The 18,610-nt window shown below is 40.8% G+C and overlaps 1 protein-coding gene across 1 annotated transcript in view; it reads right to left on the reverse strand.

Moving 5' to 3' along the window:
- LOC306977676 (disco-interacting protein 2 homolog C-like) overlaps positions 1–18,610 on the reverse strand; it is a 78,079-nt gene that overhangs the window by 23,953 nt on the left and 35,516 nt on the right. Inside the window, exons 5-13 of the mRNA XM_079576084.1 lie at positions 11,735–12,031; positions 10,856–10,978; positions 10,124–10,270; positions 8,008–8,127; positions 7,653–7,850; positions 6,393–6,484; positions 6,175–6,285; positions 2,507–2,630; positions 2,193–2,302 (exon numbers count right to left, since the gene is read on the reverse strand). Of these exons, the coding sequence (XP_079432210.1) occupies positions 2,193–2,302; positions 2,507–2,630; positions 6,175–6,285; positions 6,393–6,484; positions 7,653–7,850; positions 8,008–8,127; positions 10,124–10,270; positions 10,856–10,978; positions 11,735–12,031 (1,322 nt within the window). The remainder of the gene's footprint in view (positions 1–2,192; positions 2,303–2,506; positions 2,631–6,174; positions 6,286–6,392; positions 6,485–7,652; positions 7,851–8,007; positions 8,128–10,123; positions 10,271–10,855; positions 10,979–11,734; positions 12,032–18,610) is intronic.

The following is an 18,610-nucleotide window of genomic DNA, read 5'->3' on the forward strand; positions in this document are numbered from 1 at the left end:
ACAAGAGGAGAGACTTTCTACACGACTTATGCTATAAACAACAAGGAGAGACTTTTTACATGACTTATACTATAAAGAACAAGAGGAGAGACTTTCTACATGACTTATACTATAAAGAACAAGAGAGACTTTCTACACGACTTATACTATAAAGAACAAGAGAGACTTTCTACACGACTTATACTATAAACAACAAGGAGAGACTTTTTACATGACTTATACTATAAAGAACAAGAGGAGAGACTTTCTACACGACTTATACTATAAAGAACAAGAGGAGAGACTTTTTACATGACTTATACCATAAAGAACAAGAGGAGAGACTTTCTACACGACTTATACTATAAAGAACAAGAGGAGAGACTTTCTACACGACTAATACTATAAAGAACAAATGGAGAGACTTTTCACATGACTTACAGTATAAAGAACAAGTGGAGAGACTTTCTACACGACTTATACTATAAAGAACAAGAGGAGAGACTTTCTACACGACTTATGCTATAAAGAACAAGAGGAGAGACTTTCTACACGACTTATACTATAAAGAACAAGAGGAGAGACTTTCTACACGACTTATACTATAAAGAACAAGAGGAGAGACTTTCTACACGACTTATACTATAAAGAACAAGAGGAGAGACTTTTTACCCGACTTATACTATAAAGAACAAGAGGAGAGACTTTTTACATGACTTATACTATAAAGAACAAGTGGAGAGACTTTTTACATGACTTATACTATAAAGAACAAGAGGAGAGACTTTCTACACGACTTATACTATAAAGAACAAGAGGAGAGACTTTTTACCCGACTTATACTATAAAGAACAAGAGGAGAGACTTTTTACACGACTTTTACTATAAAGAACAAAAGGAGAGACTTTTTACATGACTTAAACTGAAGTGGAGGCACTATGGATGACCCACTTATCAGCAATAAAGCACTGAAATGAACTCTAAGTAGAAAATACAGGTTTGAAATGATAACCAAAGGCAATAACACAGCATTAAATAATGCGTAACAGAAATAATTAATTTGCAAAAACGATAAGTGCTGTTGAAAACCTTACAAATTACAGTTTTTTCACTTCCAGTTTCAGTGACATGGAAATATTAAGTCATTAGTTCTACACAACTTTAGCTTCACAAGTGTCATCAGTGAAGCACAGTAACAAATATCCAAAACGGTTCTGGAAATGTTTTAAAACGGAGACATCTGCTTTTGCAAAATGAACTCTTCTATATAATCACTTAATTAAACAGGGGGAAAACATGCATGTGCAAAGTGCCAACTTAGCATAATAAACACAGGAAAAACAACATGAAATTGCACCTACATGAGTAAACTAAAGTGAAGTTTACCTTATGTTTAAAAACGCACGGTTAAAAGAAAGGTATAACTGTTTTTAGTCCTTAATTGGTCCAGCATCTCTGTGCCATGCGGCGGCCACCCCCCCACAGCATGTAGATAACGAAACCTAACACCAGGGGGAGCACTACTCGGCTTGGCTTTCTAACACAGAGCCTACTATAAACAACAAGTGGAGACACGTTTGAAATTAACTATGCTCTAAACAAGAGACTTTTTACACGACTTATACTATAAACCAGAAAAATCAAAATCAGGAGATCCTCACAAACTTCAAGAGGCATAAAATGGGGCAGCTTGTCCATATCCACCTAATGCACTCAGGCCTTTCTTGGCTTACAATTACCAACAAAATTGAACTAATTGTATTTATGGGGAATGCAATATTTTAAAAAAACAGCCACAGTTCTTCTCTGATCAGCTAGGTTTTTCTGAAAGTAGACACCGATATTCCAATATACTGACTACTTAAAACTTGCTCACCCGAGAACAAATGATCTGAAATCCACAGAGCTTTACAGAGCAATATTTAACAGGAATCAGCTCTCAGTTAGCACACGCAGAGTAAAAAATAAATACAGATTTATAAACACATCTACACATCAGATGACCATGTGTAAACTGGATATATATTTTTTCCATGCCATGTGCCACATTTCTGTAATTAAAACTGTTTTTTTAAATCGTGTTGTGCTATTTTATATAGTAAATTATGCAACTGCAATCTCTGAAAAGGACCTCAGAAAAACTAGCATGAATCCCGTCTGAAAGTCTGATGTCATAGCAGTTAGTCAGGAGAGCCACAGTGTTGCATTCTGACCTCGATGTAGGCCGTGTCGTTGTTGGCGTCTTTAATGTGAGGAAACCAGTCTCTGGGCGGCTTCGACAGGTGCTTCGACTCCGTCACGAACCACAGCAGCTTGGGCCAGCCTGGACACAGCGGCGCGAGAGGAGGGGGGGGGTCAAACAACATGGAACCGGGACAAAACGTTTACCATCACCAAAACTCATTCAGCAAAAAGATCCCGCTTCATTTGATGAATACATCAATCAAACTCTAATGACAAATCCCCTTTCCGCCCCCTCGGCCACTCCCGCCCCTCGCTGTGTGATGGATGGCGTGTGACCCCTGACCTTTGAACTGGGGGATCTCTCCGGTGGCGCTCTTGGGTAAACCTTTGTGGCAGGCGTCGCTGGTCAGGGCCACAGTGACTCCGCAGCTGCCCAGGAGGAAGCCGATCTGCTGACTGCCCGCGTCCTGCCGTCAGAAACACCACGTTACCATCTTCAAACTGTCACTCACGCTACAAGCTCTACAACGTGTTCTCAGTCCCACGGAGCACACTGCAGCACACTGAGGCACACTGAGGCACCGGGGGAAGGGGCAGGCCTTTCTGCTGCAGCCAGAGAGAAACCTCAAAGATCAGGGCAGAGGCTGAGCACCCGAGTGTGAGGAGAACAGGAGACGTTTACTGTAGAAGACAGGTTTTAATCTGGATTTAAACAGTAAAGACTATAACTGACCACTGACTCCACTGAGCGAACACTTATCTCCTGTAAATGATTCTGTAGAGTCAGGTGTAGCAGATATAAGCCACACAACTCCACATTCTTCTACACAGCCTCATTTCCTGCAGAGTCTCCTCAAAACCATTAGAGCAGGGGTTCTCATGTGGTTCAGGTCCTGCTCTACACAGTATTTGGACTCGGTTGAGCTTTAACTAATGCAGAATATGTGAAGAGCTGTTTGAGTCCGGGATTATTCCCTTTTGTCAGTGTCATCTTAAACATCTGCAGTTGTCCATTCCTCCAGCTGCTGTCTGCACAGGTGGTCCAAGTAGTAGCGTTGGCACGATGCTAACATTTCATAGTAAACAAACTAAATTCTCCAAACACTGAAACCACAACACACTTTAAATCCATATTGGATACACTTATAATCGTATATAGCTGCAGTTTTGGAAGTTTGAAAACAGTGACATTGTCAACTAGAATGTACTCGAAAAAACACATTGAACAAAGCCCCAGTCTGGTCTGTGTTTGTGTCGGTGAAAACACTGGTGTTTCCTCTGTGTGGACAGGGCATGTTGGGATGGTCTCATGTTGTGCTGGTCAGATTGAAAGACAAAGCTGGCAGCATTTGGCTCCAGGGCCTTACTTTGCCCACCTCTGTCCTATACAGTAGGGCCGATATCGAGTTATGAAAATTCAAGATATTAATATTGAACAAGCAACGATATATTGTTATTGCATTGATATCGAGTTTTGAACATTTAAAACATTAAAATGGAAAAAATCAAGATTCAAATGATATAGAATTTCATCAATAAAACTGCACTTTTTATTATTATGTTTTTATTTTTCTGAAAAATGCTTGGTTTTCATCAAACCCACAGTTATACCTTATTGCATCGATATCGAGATATCTGGAATGAATCGAGATATTAAATTTTGTACATAACGTTCAGCTCTACTATACAGTAGTAATCCTATAGTAGCGTAATTGTCCTATACGAGTACAACTCATTTGTCTTTTTTTTTTATACAGAGTTTATACAGGAGGAAGCAAGCCAAATTTAATGCTTTGTGATGCCATTTTTAATTCCTAAATACTATGTTTTAATGCAACAAATGTGGAAAAAAATCAGCACATATTTCATTTCTTAAGATAAGCAAACATTTCATCAAACAGAGGTTGATCAAACATCAAACATTTTTGTTTTTACAATTAACTTATACAGTAAAAATTGTTGAGCGATGTCATAATTTTCCAATACATTTAGATTTAATGACAGTCTGACTCCAATGTAATGCTTTTTAATGACATTTAAGACCTTGATTTTGGCATAACTGATTGAATGTATTCTAATGCCCCTGTTATAAAGCTAATTACGAAAGGTCTAATTATGATCTAGTTTGTGTCCCATGTTTAGAAACACTTTCAATGAATCTTTTTCTTCCAAACGCAGCAGTTGAAGCGTGGGTCAAACACAGAAGAGGTTTCCCTTAGAGAGAAATGCTTTAGTCCTGGCTCAGTCCTACCACTATAAGACCAGTGCTGCTGCTGCAGGTGAGTCAGAGCCTCGGCGCAGCAGTAAAACCCGGATGCACACAGAGTGATAAAGGCCTGTGAGACAACATCACAGAGATCCGTGATTCAATATGAAATGAATTACATCAAGTGTATTTTTAGTGGGAGGAAGCAGCTGTGGTTGTAGTCAGCTGCTCTGCATTTGTCTCTGAGCATAACAGTATCTGAGAGTCGTGTTACAGAAGATCCACAGACAAAAGCAGCAGCAGGTTAAATCTAATGCCATCTTAACGCCCAAGTACTACACTCACATCTGTGCATGGTAATTAAGATCTGCCTGTCTGGTAAATAAAACGACTATAACGTGACAACAAAGACGAAGGAAGGAAGTTTTGTGTGTATAGTGTCTCATAAAGTCACTATAATTACAAAGAGGTCCTGAACAAAGGAACCGATCAGCTGATTTCCATGCTTCTTTTGGGACTCTTCCTTTGGCGACGTTATGCGGTTATCATGCACTACGGCTCATTAGACTTAAGAGTGATTTACTATGGGTCAGAAAATTCAGACGATGAACCTATTTATAACCGTTGTAAATGTGAAAGCACTTAACCAGGGGATCTGCAGAGTCAAATTGAAGACTTTTTAAGACCTTTTAAAGACCACAAAATCTCAAAAATAAGACCTGTTTTTGAATATATAAATGGACTGTAAAGAAAATCACTGTCACAAAAATCCAAGTGTCAAACTGTTGTTTCTGATTTCACAGTGGGATGTACAAATGTAAGAACTTCATTTTTCACATTAGGCATTTTAACAACCATTCAAGTTTGAACAACCTTATCCCATAAAAAGAATATTGAGATTGAATAATTACTCACAATTATCGAATGAAAGAAAACAACAGATATTTATATTTTGGATTTAAAATGCTTTGTAATACTTGAGCTGGTAAACATTCACTGTTTCTAAAAATAAAAGCAGCTTTTCCACTCGTTTGCGTAGAACAAAACACTGTCAACTTTACAACTAATTCATTATCATAATTATTTTAATTATATTATTATTAGGCCAGAATCTAGTCTAGGTTTGATGTTTTCTAAACTTGTTTGTCAGATGTTTTGATGAACAAAGTGAGAAACGTGTTTCTAAAGTAACAGGACTTTCTCTTTCCTTCTGTCCCTGAGCAGAGGAGCGTTAGCTTTGTGTTTCCCAACATTTGGACAAACTTTATTGTGAATGATGCCGTTCATTACCTTGAGTTGGATATTTACAGTGAAGGATTATCTTCACGTTGTTTCATATTGGACGTATCTTTCCCCCGACAGCAGCATTACGGATCCATCAGCGACACCTCGGTCATGTTCTGGATTCCTAAACTCTGCTGACTTCAGTGGTTTTTTTTGGGCGGATAAAGCTCTGAAGGAGAGTCCTTCTGCCTCGCTCGACTATCGCTGAGTTTACGCGTGTTTGTGGCGGCGGCCAGTGCGTAAATGAGCGGCACCGGGCGGCTCCTCATCACTGCTTCTGTGCATTTATTTGTCTACTTTTTGAACTAAATTGTGCGCAAATAATTGGGTCGTTGAACGTTAATTTTTAAGACCAGTTTACCCTGGATTTAAGACCAAATAGTCGGCCTATTTGGTCTTAAATCCATGGTAAACTGGTTAGACTTTCTAAGACTTTTTAAGACCCGCAGATACCCTGTTAATGTTGACGTCTCTACACCTGGATTATAGACATATAGTTTAAGAGCCAGAGCTGTGCGTACCTTCCGACTGAGCGGGACCTCGATGGGCACAGGGACCACCTCGGCGAGCAAACATCCGTAAAACGCCACCATGAACGCGACGGGGTCGTTATTCGGGAACACCAGCGCCACCTACAGGAGAGGCACGACAAGGTGTTTACCAGAACGCACAGTTTACTGACTTGTGTGTGTCAGACGCAGGTATTCAGGTGATTATAAAGTTTGCTTTAGCGCCTCACCCGGTCCCCCGGCCGCACCATGGGCTCCTGTTTGCTGCCCAGCTTGTGCAGGATGTTGTAGGCCAGTTTGATGCTGCGCGACCACAGTTTTCCTGGAGACGAGACAGAAAGGTCACTGAGTCAGGCCCCGTGAGAGCTTTACATGGAGCTGTTTTCAAAGTCGGAAATTTACCACGGGAAAAAACAGGGAATTAACACAACTGAGACTTTTCTTTTAGGGTTGCAAAGGGGCGGAAAATTCACAATAAATGTCCAGAAATGTTTGTTGAATTTCCTCGTGTATAGCAGCTATTACATAAAAACTAATAGTTCAATTATTGTGCACTAGCCGGAAAAACGCAAAAAAAAACCTCTTTTTGGCGTAAGTTTTGAAAACTCACAACATTTTGGGAACGTTTACAGAATATTTTTGAAATTCATCAGGAATTCTCCGCCCCTTGGTGACCCTAATGGAACAGATGTATCTCCACTTTCAGTAGACTCATGTCTGTCTCACTGGGTAAGGGCTAAGCTTTACCATTATTATAAAATCACTAACAACAGCTGGGAAAGCTGTACAAACGTTTGACCTACAAACGTCTTTTCAAAAAGGTAACCTGTTAATATGTGGATCTTAGTAACGTTCTTCTTTTGCTGATGTTTGTCTTGTGTCATGTGGCATTTTCCAGATTTGTAACTCTTCAGTTGAAAGGAAGAGTGGGAAAATACGGATATTTTAAATGCAAATTTGGACATAGTGGGAAACCTTAGGAACATCACTATGAGGATTAATTTTGTATTTCTGATGACGTGATTGAGTAAAAAGAACAAGACAATATTTCTCAGAATCTTTGGTATAATGCGCTGTGTTATGTAGGGCTGAAACGACGATCGATTAATCGTTTTCTGGTTCACACAGACTAAAATGGAGCAAAAATGACATAAAAATGTAGCATTTTTTATGAAATCCTACTTTGTTTATATAGTTCGGGTCTGTGTACATTTTGTTCATTGTAAATTTCATGAATAGAGCCTCCAACAAACATTTCCCTTTAGTTTACTCCATCAACACCTCTTCAAGCAGCGCCACTTAAGCTATATGTGATTAAAAAAAATAGAAAAAATACAATTTTCCTACACCATTCACAGCCAAGCGATTACTTGCAGCCCTAGTGTGATGTGGTTATTTACGATAAAATAGAGAATGAGCTCTCACTGGTGAATATGTTTTGTAAACTAAGTAACTATGACGCCGCTGTGCAGTAGGTGTGTGTGTCGTACCGTAGGTGAGCACGTAGAGGGGCTTGCCGGCCGTGTCCAGGCTGGTGAGGCAGGGGGCTTTGGGGGAGATGGTGCCCCAGCGCTGCAGAGCCGCCTCCAGAGACGGCGGCCAGTTCGTGACCACCCCCAGAGCCTCCCCCCGAACGGGCAACATCTCGGCCCCCTCCGGCCGCGGCTGGTTCGGGTCCGGCTGCTGGACTGTGGAGGAGAGGTCAGACACCGGGTTACGGAGAGAAAACCCCCACTTTAACTCACTAAAAGGAAGGAGAATCTGTGGGTAATAGTGAGTTTGCTTCGTGCAGCTCTGCGGTTTATTTGCTGATAAACTTTGGTCACGTTCACAGAAGTGTCTGACCTTCTAACAGCTCGTCAAAGTCGTCCACGAAGAACTCTCGGAGCGGAGGTCTGCGCGGCTGCTTCAGCGTGTTCACCAGCTGCTGGATCTTCGCCGACACGCGGCTGCTCACCGGGACGCCTGCGGGAAATCAATCAAGGGTCTTCAACTTCGAAAATCCATCAGTCTGCTAGGATTATTTATCTGAATGTCCCAATCTGGTCTCACTCTTAACACCAGCATTAAGCTTTTTGCAGTGTTGAGTCCGCTTTAAAGAAAGTTCTTCCATATAGGGCTGGGAACCGTTAAACCAAACCAGTGCGGCATCAGAAAAAAAGTTTAGGTAATACTGGTATGGAGTAAATCAAAGCAAGCACCGAAAGAAAACATGTATTAAATCCAAGTTATGATGCTGTTGCATGAAAGCAGCATGAAAGGAAGCGACTTTTACCCATTTTTTTTTTTTTTTCGGCTCATTTTTGCTTACAAATATTATCCCTATTTCCCCCCATTTTTCCCCTAATTTCTTCCCCAGTTTATTCCTCCTTGTTCTATTCTTTTTTTGCACAATTTTACTTAAAGGGACTATAAAGAGTTTAAAAATGTTAAAATTAAGTATTTTCCTCCCCCTACATGTTCCAGCCATGTCCTAATGTGTAGAATGAGCTCAGACTGCCTCTAAAATCCTGTACGGTCACTCAAAAATGTGTCACTTCGCCCGAATTGCCGTCATGCACGAGCTTAATATAGAAGGTGCAGTTACACATATGGCCTGAGGTGGCAGTAGTGAGTATAAAATGGCGAACTTGCTTCCAGCCCCTTTAATGTTGACGTTGGAGATGAACCCAATATTCTAAATATGCAGATCTTCCACACATTGTTGTTCTGTTTTCTGGTTCTAGACGACAAATATTTTAGTTCAGAAAAAGTATCGTTCGAGCATTGGTATCGAAAACCAAGTATTGATAGGGACCAAATAGAGTTTAAAAATGCTAAAATGATGTATTACTCCAGCAAAGGCCTGATGTGTAGAATGAGCTCAGACCTGTTCACCACAACTGCCTCTAAAATCCTGCACTGTCACTCAATAAGGTGTTAATTCGGGTCTGAAGCTACGTCATGCGCGAGTTTAATAGAGAAACTGCAGGTACATGAAAGACCTGAGGTGGCAGTAGTGAGTATAAAAATGATAACTTGCATCTAGTCCCTTTAACCTCTTAACTCCCACCTGAACCGAGAGCATTTTCTCCAGTTCAGCTTTACCAAAATCCTGTAGGCCAGTGTAACACCTCATTTGAAAGCTAAGAACTACAAAACTAAATTGATCTTTTTCCTCACATCATCAGATTTTTTTTCATCACTTTTTTTGTTGGGCAGTCATCTCATTTTAGTGAAATTTTTGTAACTTTTTTGTCACTTTTGGGGGGGGGGGGGTTTGTCCATTTTTTGTCACTTTTTTGTCACCTTTTCGTCAAATTATTCGCATTTTTTTGTCGAATTCTTATGACTTTTTTGTCACTTTTTTCGCAATTTTTCATCAATTTTTTCTCACTTTTTTCACATTTTCATTCTTGTTTTCGTCTCAGTTTTGTTGCTGTTTTCACACCTTTTTTCCAGAAGCTTTTGGATTGGGGTAAAGCTGGAGAAAATGCGCTCGGTTCAGGTGGGAGTTAAGGGGTTAAAGTACTGGTATCGGGAAAAAAATGTGACAGTAAAGTCCTGATGTCCCAGAGTCAGGACTAAACATTGAGAGGCTGCACAGCTAGAGTAGAGTCCAGAACATGTGCGACAGGCCTCAAATTATTCATTTTAGCAGTGAATATGTCACTGAAAGTACTTGTTCTTCGCTCTTCGCTTTGAACGTAACTGATTAATGATTATATTGATGTTTTACGGATTGATCTGATCTGCCTGCTTGTAATATTATGCAGCAAAAGCACTTTGACTTGCCTTGTGTACAAATAAACTTGCCTTGAAGACTGACTAATGCACTACTGTCAACTAGAGCTTCAGAATCATGTCTGTCAACACAAATCTGAGCCTGTTTTCTCATTATTACATAAAGGTTAAGGTTCCTGAGTCCCTGGTGTGTCCGTGTCTGGATGTGTTCAGCCCGCACAGTGTGATCTCTGTTTACCGTCGCCGGTCTCCATCCTCTCCGCGTTGCCGTACTTCTGCGTGTTGCGGGCGATCGTTCCCATGTTGGACATGGGGTGGCGCTCTGTGTGCGAGTGGGGGGAGTCGGACGAGTAGCCGGTGACGTCTGGGGGAGCGGAGTGGTTCTCTGTCGGAGAGAGGGACACATACAGGGGGGTGACTCACACAGCTCTGACACAAGCTCACAGGACACACAGGCTTTATAACACAGTCCATCAGTCTGCTGTGAAAGTAGAACACAGTGATGCTATAAATATATTCCCATTCATAATGTTTAAACTAATCTATGAGACTTTAAATCAACCCACTGACACTGCATCGATCACAGCGCTGCTAATAAACCCAATAGAAGCAGTGTCTATGTATTAATGTAATGCCCAAAGTAACAGACAGGGGGCAGCACCGACAAATCCTGAGTTTATTTTAGTTTTTGTGAAAACATTTTTGTTTTAAATACCTCCCTGTTCAGTCAAGTGGAATGGTCTCTAACAAAAGAGACCATTCCACTTGTTTTGTGACTGTTGTTCATTGACAATCTGTAGAAAAACTTTTTCTTATGGAACAAAAAATCGCATTTTCTCAATTTCAATGTTCCAGAAACACCTCGGCTTGATTTTTAACTCGTTAAAATGGTGGTGATGCGCATGTCGGCTTTTTGTCTGATGCTGCTCAATCCGACCCTCTAACTGGCGTTGACGCTGGTGTCACTCACCGTCGGACTCCAGCGGCGGCGGCCAGAGCATGTCTGACCCGAACTCACAGGAACGACGCAACGAGCCGCCATTTTCTGCTACGCTCAGAGCCCCTTTCCTCTTCAGAGACAGGTGCCCGATACCTGCAAAGAAACACAAGGGTTAGTGTGGCAGAGCGGCGATCGCTGTGGGCTGTCTCTGATTCAGCGCTGACTGTTGCCGGAGCCTTCTGTCCGTACTCATTCACAGAAGGCCCACAGACTGAGTGGACACTTGAGCCAAATGCCACAGCATCAATCACTGACATTCACAAATATCTTCATTTATTGTGACACTCATCTTTTTCGGTTTTCAGGTTTTGAGCAAGTTTGCTCTTTGCTCTTATTGCAGTCAGTGTTTCTTTGTAGATTTAAAAGGGAGATGTGACAATTTTCCAGTGTTGTTGAATATCTAATTCCAAGCTTGGTTTCTTAAAGACACGCTGAGTAATATTTTGGATTCACCTGTTTCCATTAGAAAACATGCTCTTAATGAGCAACTCACACAGAAAAGCTATTTTTGCAGTGGGTAATCAAAGAATGGATTCGGATGAGGACCTAAACTATTTGAATCTCTATGGAGACGAGCTGGAGACGTCCCACTCCCAGTAAGGCCCCAGTCAGGTCTGAGGAGAGGTGAGCCGCTCACAGCAAGTGGACAGGGTTTAAGGATTGCTCAACAATAAAAATATCTGTAATCAAATAAATGCCTGTATTTCATTATATCTACTGAATGAAATGTTACACAATGTATTATTATTATTATTATTATTATTATTTTTATTATATTAATCATTATTGCGTAAGGACTGAAATGCCCTTGGACCAGTTTTCGTCTTAGAACCTTGGAATGGTTCTTACCGTGGTGGGACTGCGACAGGAGGCTCTGTTGGTGCAGGGACTGTCCCATGTGGGCGTGTCCCAGGTGCGGGTGTCCCAGGTGCGAGAGGTGGGCGTGCGCGAGCGAGTCGGCGAGGCGGCTGGCGTTCCCGCTGCCTCCGCTCTGCGTGGACGAGGACGAGGAGGAGGTGGACCCCAGGTGGGCGGGGCCTAGCTGCGACGGGCGGCTCCAGTGCTCCAATCCCGACAGGTCGTCCCCGGGCCCCGCCTCCTCCTCCTCGGAGCCTGACGAGGAGTCAGAGCAGAGCGGCGACAGGCCTGGGGAGTTTCAGAGATGTAAGAAAAGGTCATTTAAGTCAATGGGAGTTTAGGTCTTTTTTTAGGTTTCACAGTTTTTTATAAAATGTACAAATGTTTTCCCTCAAACAACATTTCAAACTTTTATTCAACTCTTGGAAGAAATTGTACTTTCATTTTTACACTGTAATGAAGTGTCTGTTTCTTTATTGAGTAAAACATAATTACTTGTGGGTAAATATTTAACCCCTTAACTCCCACCTGAACCGAGCACATTTTCTCCAGTTTGGCTTTACCCCAGTCCAAAAGCTTCTGGAAAAAAGCTGTGAAAATAGCAACAAAACTGAGACGAAAACAATGATGGAAATTTGACAAAAAAGCGAGAAAACATTGACAAAAAGTGACGAAAAATGTAGGAAAAAGTGGAAAAAATGTCACAAGAAATTGACAAAAAATGGACAAAAATGTGACAAAAAAAATACAAAAACGTGACAAAAATGCAACAAAAAAAATGACAAAAATGTGACAAAAATGTGACAAAATGTGACAAAAAAATGACAAAAAATTGACAAAAAAATTACAAAAAAGTTGAATACCCAACAAAAAAATGATGGGAAAAAAAATCTGATGACGTGAGGAAAAAGATCGTCTCGGTTCAGGCGGGAGTTAAGAGGTTAAAAGGCAAATGCTTAATTTTGAAATATAAAACAGATGCACAACTTACACAATTTATGGCGTCATTGATAATAAACCAGACTTTTTCGCTCAAGCAATTACTCAGGTTCCCACAGTACTTGAGGTCATGTGACCTGAACGTGGATAGGTCCATCAGATACAGAGATATTTGCCATAAACCAAGTCCAAAATGCAGAAAATGGACTGTCATCTTTAAACTATCGGCCGTTTTTTAAAGTTGTGTCCAGTTTTTGAAGGTGATCTTTGCGAGCTGCTGATACGAGATGTCTCCATAGTCAAACAGAGCAAGGATGGACATCTTGGTGGTCATACCGCCTTTGCTCTGTCCAATCCCGTCAGACCTTGGAAGCTAAGCAGGGAAGGGCCTGGTCGGTACTTGGATGGGAGACCGTTTGGTAACACCAGGAAGCCTAGCGAATGTAGTGAGTGAGTGAGTGGTTGGTGGTGGTCGGAGGGGCCGATGGCGCAGACTGGTTGCCTCGCTTCCGTCAGTCTACCCCAGGGCAGCTGTGGCTACAATGGTAGCTTACCACCACCGGGTATGGAGTGAATGAATAATGCAATGTAAAGCGTCTTTGAGTGTCCAGAAAAGCGCTATATAAAACCGATGCATTATCTTCACAGTCACATGTTTAGCTGCGAGGATGTGAAGGAGGAACTGTTAACAACAGGCTTGTCTGCATTATAGTGGGCATGCAGATGATGTCACAGCAAAAGAAGCAAACCGAGAGTCAGTGTTGACTTATTTGTGAGGATTGAGGGTTTTCACTTCACATTCTAAACCAGGCACGGACAAACTACATGTTTCATTTGGCTTCTGTTGCCACGCTGTGACATCATCTGCATGAGCTCTATAGCAGTGGTTCCCAAAGTGGGGCTCAAGGGATGATTTTGAGATATACAAAAGAAAACTTTGATAGAGCATTTAGCATAATTCTTCATTAAAAACAGCTTTTACTGACTCAGCTTTTAAATCTTTTTGCTTGACCTGATCCATATTTTGTTGTTTTTACGATGGGCTGAAAAATGTGCTGTTTTGAAGAAGACATTTTGTGATTTAACCCCTTAACTCCCACCTGAACCGAGCACATTTTCTCCAGTTTGGCTTTACCCCAATCCAAAAGCTTCTGGAAAAAAGCTGTGAAAATAGCAACAAAACTGAGATGAAAACAATGATGAAAATGTGACAAAAAAGTGATGAAAAATTGATGAAAAAGTGGAAAAAATGTGTCACAAGAAATTGACAAAAATGTGATACAAATTTGACAAAAATGTGATACAAATTTGACCAAAAAAATGACACAAATTTGACAAATAATGACCAAAAAAAATACAAAAATGTGACAAAAAAATAAATAAAAAAATGAAAAAAAAAATGAAAAAAATGACAAAAAAATGACAAAAAATGTGACAAAAATGTGATAAAAAATTGACGAAAAAATGAAAAATAATGGACAAAAAAATGACAAAATGTGACAAAAATATGACAAAAATGTGACAAAATGTGACAAAAATGTGATAAAAAATGGACAAAAAAATTACAAAAATGTGATTAAAACAAATGACAAAAAAGTTACAAAAATGAGTTGAATACCCAACAAAAAAATGATGGAAAAAAATCTTATTACGTGAGGAAAAAGATCCTCTCGGTTCAGGCGGGAGTTAAGAGGTTAAAGACATATTTTTTCTATGTTTCATTTGATCACTGACAGGTAAGAGCTGTGAGCGCATAACGAACTTGTCAGAATATGTCAAGTTAAAATCCTCATTCTTTTTCCTAACCCCAGAATTTGCCGATACTTCCCCGGAGACGATGGAAGCCTGTTGTTTGTGTTGCTGACTGAAGCGTCCCGCCCAGAGCAGCTGAAAGTCTTTGTCTGTGGATGACGTGCGCTCGGTTCTAAAATCGGACTCTGGCGACTCGTCAAACTGAGTCACGGTGCGTTGGTTCACTTCCCGACACACGGGCAACGCACATCGCCAGAAGAGAGAGAGAGAAAGAGCTCGAGGAGGAAGCATTCAGCCCACAGCAGATTTAGATTCAGATTCGGCTGCTACTGATGGTCTGTTTCGACAACAATTATACATTGCCAATAAATTATACACTACAAAAAAAGGTCACAAGCTCTAATATCTGGCTGGACGCCTTTAGCACATTTGCTGCAATGGCCAAAGATCCAGTGTTGAGTGTGACCACTGTGTAAAGCCTTCTCCAGCACATCCCAAAGATTATCAATGGGGTTCAGACTCTGTGGCAGTCAATAAATCTCCTTCTCCCTGAATCACTCTTTCACAACGTGACTCCATGAATCCTGGAATATGCCCGGGCCACCAGGAAAGAATAAATCCATTGATGGAATAACCTGGTCATTCCGGATGTTCAGCTGATCTCATCCTGTGGGCACGGAGTGTTGCTGAACTCGACTGTTGTTCATTAGAAATAAAGAATAGGTCTAATGCTCTGAGTTTGGTGGTCTATACTGTATGCTTTACAGCAGGGGTAGGCAACGTCAGGCCCAGGGGCCAAAACCAGCCCTCCATAATCAAACTCTGGCCTTCGAGATGATTTTGAGAAATACTATGACCCAAATCAGAGCTCAAATGCCTGTTAAAGTACTCTAGAAATGGTAAAAATACTGTAAATTCCTTTAAATGTCTTAGCAGAGCATCCTTTTGGCTATAATCCTAAAAGAATACTCTAAGAATACTTGAATTAAGGCATTAAATCTAAAGATTGAGTGGATTTGGTCTGGCCTTAAAGCAGATAAAACCTATTCTTGCCAATGGAACAAGCACAATATTTGTTTTACAGTAAAAGTTAATTTGTTTGATTTCTAGTGGGATTTCTATTAGTTCAATTGGCATTGGTGTTTTTATCTGATCTTAGATTAGTTCAAAAACCTTTATTCAAGCGATTTTAAGTAATTTATCTCATTTATGATGGACATTTTTCCAGTGTATATGATGTACAACACTGACATATGTAGAAAGTGACGCTTTACTTCAATTACTTCAATTGGAGGGTCCGGCCCTTGGTCTTTTGACGATGAAGAAAACCGGCCCTTCACCGAACAAACGGTATAGTTAAAATATCGGCCAACCCTGATGAATACGTTAAAAATCCCTGATGGCTGTAACGGGCCAGAGAAGGCACGGACTGTCCAGACAAATCTCCATTAGAGTTTACGGACGACAGTTTGACTCAGAATTTCCTCCAAAGGTTAAAGACACAATTAGCTTCAGATAAAGCGATGACGTTTCCTTCATTAAAATTCTGCGGAGCGTTCTGCTGCGATCACGTCCGGCCCGGTCGATCCCGGGGAAACGATTTTGTCAGAAAAGGTCAGACCTGTTTCTGAGGTGAGCCAGGTTTGTGAGCGGGGAAACCTTCTCTCTGCTGGAAATCTATGAGCGACGCTGAACAAAGTGTCAATTCAGGGGATTCTTCTGCTTATTCTAGCAGACAGGGAAGGAGAGAGTTCAGCTCCCTGACAGCCTGGTGGATGAAGCGGTCGTTCACCCAATTAGACCCCAAATCTCATGTTGTAGAGGCAGTTACCAGTCTATACCGGCATGGTATATTCGGCATGGTCATTGAGTGCAAAACACAAACTGGATCATTAGAAAAACAGGGACTGGATTGAGGAGGCAAAGTATGTCAGAAAAACACAGACTGGATTTGTAAGAATACATGAGTTTATAATAGAGTGGGTGAAATGTAATTGAAACGGAGCTTGTTGTAATGATCGGTGATTAGCAATGATCGGTGATTAGCACTGCATAAAGGGGCCCATCCTGCCAAAAACTTGCCAGGCCATCAGGCTCTGGTGTTTGGGAGTTTGCTAACAGCCACTCAAATCTTGAAAGGTTTTAAATCAATACACAGAGCACGTTATCACGTCAGCAGGGCTGGACTGGCCATCGGGAGATTCGGGAGTTTTCCCGGTGGGCCGACGTACTTTTGGGCCGGTTGGGTCAGTCAGACCGAGATAAGGCCCGTTATACCTTAACACCGGCCCACAATTAGCGGGAAAAGCCATTGGAGTATGTATCTTTATGTAGATGCAATTATACAACTCCTCCACTAGAGGGATGTGACGCCTTTTATACTCTAGTGGCGCTTTCTTGAGTCATGGTTCCCAGATAATCTATGTCTGGGACATAACACTCCCTCACATTGTGAATATAAGAGGAAATCGTTTATTGTAACTCCCTCCAGGACCCACAGAACCTCAGACCTCTATTTTTATACATTTTAGACAAATGTTTGCAGAGAAGTGCATGCTGGGAGTTGTCAGGTGACTCTTGCCCCGCGTTGTCAGTGCAGTTTGGAAATCTTCTAGTTTCCATTAAAAGGATTTACAATGTTTGGCCTTTTTGGGACTTCTATTCTCACTCCTCACCTCCATAACTCTGTGGTGAGTTTTACCGTTTCATCTTCATCTACAGTGGGATCATTTGGTTGGTTTTGAGAAGTTTATTTGTGTTGCAGTCGCGAGTGGAACTTCATTAACGGAACGCACATTTTAAGATTGTTAAGTTATTTTACAAAAGTTCCTTCAAGTTATAAATGACAAGATTAAAATGTTGAGTCTCTGAGGTGTTGAATTCGGCAGAAACTATTGTCCTCGATTCGTAGCTTATACTGTTTTAGTTCAAGCCAAGGGCTTATTGTTTTGCTCATCACCTCGACTACTGCATTGAATATGACAGTTTTTTTTTTTTAGAGGGCCAGTGACCCAAAAGTCCAGGGCCGATTTTTTCTGCCAGTCCAGCCCTGCATGTCAGGATGACCGATATATTTTAAATGTACTAACGAGAATGTACCTTTATCTTCTCTAAGAGGGTTTTCCTCTTCTTGCGATCTATCAAAAGTCTTCTTGTCCCGTTCCAAATGTGCATTGATTTAAACACCTGCTACACATTCATGTTGAATTCTCCTCTGTTTCAAATCTGTTGCTAATGACTCTTTGCATCCTTAAGTTTTTGTGGCAAAAAAGACATAGATCGTTCTCATTTGTCTCCATTTCTCCGTCCGATCGTAAAACCACTAACTTCCTGGTTTACCAAATACGCTGCATGTCCGGCTGTTCTCTGATTGGTTAACCCCCTTAACTCCCACCTGAACCGAGCATATTTTCTCCAGTTTGGCTTTACCCCAATCCAAAAGCTTCTGGAAAAAAGGTGTGAAAATAGCGACAGAACTGAGACGAAAACAATGATTAAGATGTGACAAAAAAGTGAGAAAACTTAGACAAAAAATTCTCAAAAAACTGACAAAAAATTGAAACAAATTTGACCAAAAAATTATGAAAAAATGACAAAAAATGACAAAAAAGTGAGAAAACTGGTAAAAAATGACGAAGTGGCAAAAATGTCACAAAAAAATTACAAAAAAGGACCAAAAAATGTACAAAAAATTACAAAAAAATTTACAAAAAATTATGAAAAAATTATGAAAAAGTGGCAAAAATGTGACAAAAAATTGACAAAAAATTGACAACAAAAGGACAAATGTGACAAAAAGTGACAAAAAGTGACAAAAAATTTACAAAAATGAGTTGAAAACCCCCCAAAAAAAAGATAGGGAAAAAATCTGATGACGTGAGGAAAAAGATCCATTTCAATGAGTTTTGTAGATCTTAGCTTTCAAATGAGGCGTTACACTGGCCTACAGGATTTGGGTAAAGCTGACCTCGGTTCAGGCGGGGGTTAAGAGGTTAATATGCTTGTCAATCACGGTCATCGGGAATTCAATGAAACCACCCCTGATCCCAGACCACACGTTTAGTTTAGTTTGGTTTATTTGAGCAGCTGCATTTTCCTAATTTACAAGTACACATTAAACTGTCATAGATGCTCAAAAGGAGTCGGCTGAAGCAAGAAGCTTATGAGCTCCTACCC

This window comes from Gobius niger (assembly GCF_951799975.1).
Source record: "Gobius niger genome assembly, chromosome: 18".
In the NCBI taxonomy this organism is placed as follows: domain Eukaryota; kingdom Metazoa; phylum Chordata; class Actinopteri; order Gobiiformes; family Gobiidae; genus Gobius; species Gobius niger.